General features: G+C 55.5%; 1 protein-coding gene and 1 long non-coding RNA gene across 3 annotated transcripts in view; one reads left to right on the plus strand and one right to left on the minus strand.

Annotated features, from left to right (window-relative positions):
- Positions 1 to 1028, minus strand: part of SPTBN2 (spectrin beta, non-erythrocytic 2) — a 30341-nt gene extending 29313 nt beyond the window's left edge. Inside the window, exon 1 of the mRNA XM_004759484.3 lies at positions 872 to 1028. Within this exon, the coding sequence (XP_004759541.2) occupies positions 872 to 1028 (157 nt within the window). The remainder of the gene's footprint in view (positions 1 to 871) is intronic.
- LOC123387631 lies at positions 62 to 7132 on the plus strand. 2 transcript variants are annotated; one of them, XR_006602092.1, is made up of 4 exons: positions 62 to 430; positions 834 to 1032; positions 1136 to 1602; positions 6168 to 7132. It is a non-coding gene; the product is annotated as an uncharacterized LOC123387631 (long non-coding RNA). The 2 variants fall into 2 exon arrangements; XR_006602090.1 differs by lacking the exon at positions 62 to 430 and having other exon boundaries at positions 903 to 1032; positions 6168 to 6297; positions 6592 to 7132.
- Positions 7133 to 7595: the final 463 nt, after the last annotated feature.

The following is a 7595-nucleotide window of genomic DNA, read 5'->3' on the forward strand; positions in this document are numbered from 1 at the left end:
TCAGTGTCTCCCTTCTCCCAGGAGGCCACCACCCACTCATACTGGGGACTCTGCCTGCGATGGCTGGGCGTGGCTGTGGCTTCCTCCCAGGGCATGGGGCTGGAAGGCCAGCAGGTCGGTGGAGGAGATGAGGGTGGGCCGGAGGAGGGAAGCCAGACGGGGTGGGTGGCCTTAGGGTGTGTGGGTGACTCAGCCCCACGCCAGCCAGCCGCTGACGGTGTCAGGTGGCAGCTGCACTCTTGTTGCCATGACAACTCCTCCCGGAACGCAGGGAGGCCCGTCAGACGGGTTTGTTTGTGCTCAGCGGAGCTGAGGGAAGAGCCCAGGCCGTAGGGGAGGGCAGAGGAAGAGGCGGGTTGAGAACAAACCCAGGAGAATGGGCGGCTGCAGAAACCGGCGGCGGGTGGAGGGAACCTGTTTCAGGGAACAGGTAGACGAAATAATGGGAGGAACAGGAGGCAGGTGGAAGGAACAGGTGGGGAAGGAAGGGGGAGGGTCATGGACTGGGAGAGATAACAGGTGTGACAGGTGACAGGGAAAACCAAGGAAGCCCCAACGAGGGGATGAAAGGTAAGGGACAGATGGGTGGACATGGCAGGACTAAATGCCAGAGAGTTAAAGACCATGACTCAGGGGCAGAGGGGAACAGAGCTGCGTCCTGTGCTTGGGGAAGGGAAGATGGGGAACATTTTGGACTGTATGAAGTTTGTTCTTGGAACTGCAGTTGGGGACCAGGGGCTTGACGGGGTAATCCGGATCAGCTGGCAGCTTAGAAAGAAAGTTGGTCTTCCTGTGACAGTGGAGGACTCTGCCTGACTAGTTTCTCTCCCCAGCCTCCTCAGCATCTCCCCTGGCCCTCCCCTGACCTCACCTGCCAGGGCCTTAATGCGGGACCTCTCAAAGAGGCGGGCTGAGCTGCTGTCATTGTCCCAGTCCGAGTCGGGCAGGTCCCAGCGGTTGTTGATGTCGCTGTACTGGCCCTGGATCTCCAAGCTGTCGAAGTCTGTGGGTGACAGGGTGCTGCTCATGGTGGTAGGTGGCCGCCTGCTCCTGCAAGGGGGAACGTGGCTGGTGAGGGGCATCTCAGGACCACTGCGCCCACTACTCACCATGTCCTTCTCTCCTCTTGCCCTAGATCTTCTCCACTCTCCTGAGGGCCAAAGGCTGTGGTTGGTTTCTCTTGTCAATGGAGATCAGCCCCTAGTGGGAGAGGGGAAGCCACAGTGGGGAAGCAGAGCGACAGGAACCCAAGAGATGAACATGGAGGGGGACAGGAAGGCAAGAGTGTCTCAGAGTGCTGTGGCAGAGAAAACAGGCTCCAGGGAGGGACAGTGGGTGAAGCTGGAGACTGAAAATGACGATGGCTAACAGCATGGCTCGGGAGGGCAGTGCACAAACCAGGGTAGCACAGGAAGCAGACGTAGGACCCTAGTCTAAACTGGAGTTCTTCCATTTCGTGGTTCCACAAACTGCTCGGAGGTCCCACTCCACATAAGACGACCTCTTATACCCAGTACGTGATCTGAGATGAAAAGACCCTAATCCTGCTCTCCAGCTGAGATGGATTTAGAATATACCAGGAAGCCTGTGATGCACTCTTAGGTAAGTAGAGACAAAGTGCCCAAGAGTTCAGAGGAGGACACGGTATGGTTCTCTCCCCCTTTGTTTCCTTTTGTTTGCTACAGGGAATACCTGACAGGTGCTAGGTAAATGTCAGCTGTGAGACGTGGCCCTGCTATGTACATGTGTCACCTCACCACAACCCTTACGGGGCAAGGGTTCATGGTCATCCCCACTCATAGAGGAAGCTGCACGGTGAAAGTTAAGTCATGGTTCAAGGTCACACAGCTGGAAGGAGCAGAGCTGGGTTCCAGAGAGAGGTTCTTTCTGACTTTGGGGAACAAGCTCCCAATCATAACACTTACATGTTCCTCGAGCATCCTGGAGTCCTTTGGAGCTCCCTGGGAAGCATCAGCAGCTGGGGCTCCCTTCAAGGGCCCAGGCTAGGGAAATTAGGACCACATATGCTTGCCAGCACTACTCATGGGTCTACGTTATGCAAACTCTGTCCTTCTCAAAACGAACAAAGGAGATTCAGATTAGCTGCTCGGGATTTAAAAAACCCTCTACTGTCCAGTTTCTTGTATATTTCAGCATTCAGCAGCCGTTCAAGGGAATGGAGGGGGCTGGGTCTGCAACTTCATTAGAACCCCAAGTCTGCATTTCTCATTTTCCTAGTACTTTTCAAACATGAAGACATTTTAACCCTTAACACCACTTCCTAGGGTGAAGGCTATGATATTGGCAGTCTCTGGTTCCGGGAGGGTGGACAGGAGGACCTCGTGTGTAGTTTGGGGGAAAGGAGAAGGGATGGGTGGTGAGTTGTGGGTGGGTAGGGAGGTGTGTTCCCCTGGGCACGCAAAAGCAGAACTTGGCTTCTGTCATTAACTGGTTCCATGAAGCTGAACCTGACCCTGACCCACAGGGAGCCAGGACTGTCTGCCCCTTCCCTTTCTCTCAAAGAGAAATCAGGCACAAGGATTTCCCTGGGAGTAGCATTAATGAGGTGTGAGGGAGCTAAGGTCTAAGGCTCCTAGACTGGGTTTTGCATTCCCTGTAATAGGGAAAAGAGCTTAATTTCCACTAGCTGGGACACCTTGCTCCTTTAAAATTCATCATTTCTCTTAATACCCAACAGAGTCTTTGAATTTGCTCTGTAAATATTTATATAAAAATAAATTCTAGGGCAGAATTGAGTCACCCTGAGCAAAGAGTGCTGTGGGCAAGGTGTGACCTAAACTAGAGTCACCTAACGCTGGCAGGCACTGAACAGGGAAGGAGCTTAAGCCCCGAACTGGTACCAATTCCATTTTTCTCAGCCATTCAGGTCCAGGCTTCCTTGCCAGTAGCCATGCTCACACTTAGCTCTGGGATTGACATTTCCAGCACTCACATGCTCTCTACATAGACCTCCCCACAAAAGTCCTACACACATACAATGCCCTTCAGCCTTCTGTTTCCATAACCCTTTTTCCTTTTATCAAGAGTCACAGAACCTACTAAAGCCAGCCCCCAGGCCTATGGCCAATAAACTGTTTAAAAAGGACTAATTTGGGGGGTACTTGGCTGGCTCATTCAGAAGAGCATGTGACTCTTGATCTCGGGGTCATGAGTTCGAGCCCCACATTGGGTATAGAGATTACTTAAACAAGTAAAACTAAAAGATAACAAAAACAAACAAACAAAATACACAACTGAGTTTGGATTCCTTTAGGTGGGCCTGGCACTTTCCAGTTCTCTACAGACCCCACCATTCCCTCTCTCCTTCCCAGCCATGTCACATATATATTTTTTTTAGATTTTATTTATTTATTTGATGACAGAGATCACAAGTAGGCAGAGAGGCAGGCAGAGAGAGAGGAGGAAGCAGGCTCCCTGCTAAGCAGAGGGCCTGATATGGGGCTCGATCCCAGGGCCCTGGGATCATGACCTGAGCTGAAGGCAGAGGTTTTAACCCACTAAGTCACCCAGGCACCCCCATGTCACATATTTTTGTCACCTCTGGGGCCCCGAAGACCTCGAGATTCTTAAATCTTCCTTTATATCTTAGTACTACCAAAGAGCAGACCCTTAAAGAGATAGACTGACTCTGTCTCCAAACCACTGTGTGTCCTTGGGGCCCCATAACCTGCACAAAACTCAAACATGTATTACTCTGGATTCCTTTTGGTGATCCAACCTGGTCCTCCCGTAGTGGGACCCAGGCGTGGGATCCAGACCTCCCAGTGAGGTCTGGCTGTTAGAGCCTCTCCATGGAATCCTATCATTTTGCAGAGAAAGTATGGATTTGGAATCTCCCCTCCTCCCAAAGAAAAATTCAGCTACTTAAATGCTCCTTTGGCCAAGTCAAATTTTGACACACATGCTTTGTGTCCTGAGTTCCCAGGGATGCCGTCAGATAGATAAGAACCAGGATGGCACCGGTGTCCTTCGATTACGGATCTCTCTAGGGCCACATGTTGGGATTCCAAGGAGTTGGTTCCCACGGACTTGCATGTGAATAGTGCTCTCTGGTGTTGTTCAGTGCTATTGCCTCTGAGGTCTGGCTGACAAGCATTTGCGCTCTGCAGTCCCTGGCCTTTGGGACAATACTTGGTGTTCTCTGTCCCCTGCTGCCATCTCTAGATTCCTACAGTTCTCTACGGAGTTTCTTTACATAGATCCTGCTCCGAGTTCTTTCATTGAGTACATCACTCCTCACCTAGGATCTGGGTCTCCATACTCACATCTGCTTAGTCTGCTTGTCCACCAGACTCATGACCCCTGAGTGTCTGTATGCTGAAGAATCCTCATTCTCCCCATGGATTCCCAAACTCCGGCAACAGGATGGCACGGCAGCTAATCCAGATTACAGTTCCACCGGCACCTTATTCTTAGCCACTGACCTCGAGGCCAGGCCCAAGTAGCTTACATTGTTCATGCTAGAATAAAGCCAACTCCCACCAGCTGCAAGCCTGGGGGTCCTGCTGGATTCTCCACCGGCTGCTGCTGGATTCAGCTGCGGGCGGATCCTCAAGGGCAGCTGTCCCACTTCCCCTTTCCTCCCGTTTCAGCTGGCATGCACGCTCGAAATCCTATCCCCTGGCTATATAGCCTGTCTTGTACCCTAATTCCTCCTCTGGCCACATATTGCTCCTGATTAAGTCTTTGCCTCCCTCAGAGACAGTTGATGGTTCTCTCCTCGGAGATCCCACAGCACATGGGAGAGAAGCTATTACTGCCCCCGTCACATTGTATTACTCTTGCTTGTTTATGAGCCTCTCTGTGCGCTCCATTTTTAACCCATGGAGGCAAGGGCTGCGTCTTATTCATGTTTGTCTTTTCCCAGCCTGGTACAAGAGGCATTCAGGAAAGAAATAGTGAATGACTCGACCGTAACTCTTTTTTCTTCTTTCTTTCTTTTTTTTTTTTTTTTTTTTGCCAGCCAATTAATGTCTTTCTTAGAGCTGGAGAAAGACACAAGGAAAGAATAAAAATAGGAATGGAGGAGACCCTCTGTCGAAGTACGCTCAGGGTTAAACTCTATAGTTCAGGATGAGGGATTCTCCAACTTGCATGAATTACAATGACCTGGAGGCTATTAAAACACAGACCACTGGGCCCTGACCTGAGGGCCCCCTTGTCCCCTTCCTCCCTTACCACCACCACAAGGTTTCTGATTCAGTAGATCTGGGGTGAGGCCCAGGAGCCTGCTTTTCCTCCTTGTTCCCAGAGGACACTAAAGACCTGATTTGAGGGTACCCTTGTCCAAAGATGAGGAGCGATAGAATTGGCTAGGGGAGCTATGAGGACTGAAGAGACACCAAGTTTCAGGGGTGAGGGTGATCCGAGGTTAACTTCTGGGTGGGTTAACTCAGGCTCTATCCAATGCTAAACTCAAAATGTAACTTCTCTGAGAAACTTCAAGACCCACAAAGAACCAGAAGGGTCAGGCGATGAGAGAGGAAATGAAGACAGAGTGAACTCTGGATCTAATGAGACAAATAGAGCGGAGGCCCGGACACAGGCGAATCACAGATGTGCGGAAGAAGGACGAGATGGCTGGAGATGCTATGGGCGGTGGGGGGGAGGAGAGTTGACCAAATGACAGCAGGGTGAGTAACAGATGAGAAGAAATGGGGACCTTGGCCAAATAAAAATCTTAGACTCAAAGTCTGAGTGGACCGGCAGAGACATAAAAGGAAAAAGGGATTACAAATAAACTCAGGGCTCCTAGGAGGGCCAAAGAAAACGCACTCAGGGCAATCAGAGACCCTTGCAGAGAAAAACATCCTAACCCATTTCCCTCAAGGCTGTATTCCTGGTGAAACGCAGGGACTCTCCTCCACGGAACTTAAGGACCAGGCTGAAGAGTGGCACTGAATTGTTGTTTGATCCTCTCTGGAATCCTCCACTCAAGGCAGAATTATTCAGACTAATTTTCACTCCCTTGCTATGCCCCTCCCCCAAGCCTGCACCGGCTGGGTTACATCAGTTTCTCCAAGGGACAAACCTAAGATCCATAATAACTTTTTCCTCTCTAAACCTTTCCTCTTCCGAATTGACCAAGAGCTTGGTCCAGCACCCGACGCATATTTGGAACTCACTCTGCCCCTTCCACCTTCAAGGAAAACTGGTTCGTGGATACCCTGCCCGTGCCTGCCTGAACCGACCGGCTCGCCAGCGCTGGAACCGTGGCGGCTCGAGGGAGAGGAGGAGGGCGGCGGAGAAGCAACCCGCGGAGACAACATGCAGCAGGTTAGGAAAGGGACAAGCCCGCGGCGCAGCCGAGCGTGCAACGCCACGGGGTCAGTGGGGTGAAGTCGTCCCGCGCCAGAGTGGACAGTAAATGCCCACCGTGGTGCTGGAGTTGGAACACCCCAGCGCGGAGGCCTTGCGGGGTAGTTGTGTGCGGGGCGGACTCTAAGCCGTCCGGATGTCCCGGCCACAGAAACACCTTCCGCCGCTCCTTCCCCACCGGCCGAAGGGGGCTGCATGCTCCCTCTGCCAGCGTTCTGGTCCCCACGGCCAGCCGTGTCCCCTCTCACACAGGAAGCATAAAGGGGCGCATGGGGATAGCTACCAAAGAGGCTTAGGAGGAGCCCACCCCCGGCTCCCGAGGGAAGCCCCCAGCAAGCTCCGGAGAGGGAGCCGGGCGTCCGCACACGCCGGGCACAGACGACGGCAGAGCGTGTCCGCAGCACCTGGATCAGCGCCGGCGGTCGGCGGAGGAGCGGCGGCCACCAGCACAGCCGGCGCTGTCACACACGCTCTGAGCACAGCCGGCCCGAGCCCTCAACGCGTTTGTCAGCCGCAACTCTTGCAAGACTCTTCGCTCCGCTCCGGAAAGGCCCGCGTCCCCCACGCCTCGACCCTCACCCCCGGTACCTGGGTGGCTGGCACATGACTCTCCATCCTGTCCCCCGGACCGGGCGGGAGCGAGGGCCAGGCGCCGCATCCTCCCTCCTCGGCTCCCGCGGCCGGCCCCGAGCCCCGACCCCGACCCCAACCCCGCCGCCCGCACGCGGCCGCACAAAGCGCGCCGCCCCGCCGCCGGGACAAAGCGGGCCCGGGCGCCGGCACCTACCTCGGTGCGGAGCGCCGGCCGGCCAGGCGGGAGTGCGGCGGACGGGGGCGCACCGGTCGTCGCCGCGCCCGCAGCCCCGCCGCGAGGGGCGGTTGCGGGCGGCGGCGGCGGGTGGCCGGGCGGCGGCGGCGGGGCGCACGGCGAGCGGCGGCGGGCGCTGTCACGGGGCGCGAGCGGCGCGGGGGGCGCGCGGGGCCGGCGGCGGCGGGGCGCGTGGCGGCGCGCGGGCGCGAGCGGCGGGACTGCGGCGCCGCGGAAGGAGGACAATAGCCTCCCCCCTGCCGCAGGCCGCCGGCTCCCGCGGGAGGCCCGGGACCATCTGGAGCCGGCGGCCCCGCGGGGCTCGGGGCGGGGCCCGAATCACCCCCTCCCCGCCCGGCGCCATGGTAACCGCGGCCCCTCTCGGTTCTCGGCACAGCTCCCCGGCCCCGGGGTCGCTGACCTTCCCCGGGGCGACCACGGCGGCCGC

The sequence above is a fragment of the Mustela putorius genome, unplaced genomic scaffold (assembly GCF_011764305.1).
Source record: "Mustela putorius furo isolate JIRA1106 unplaced genomic scaffold, ASM1176430v1.1 tig00000127_pilon_pilon_pilon, whole genome shotgun sequence".
NCBI classification, from domain to species: domain Eukaryota; kingdom Metazoa; phylum Chordata; class Mammalia; order Carnivora; family Mustelidae; genus Mustela; species Mustela putorius.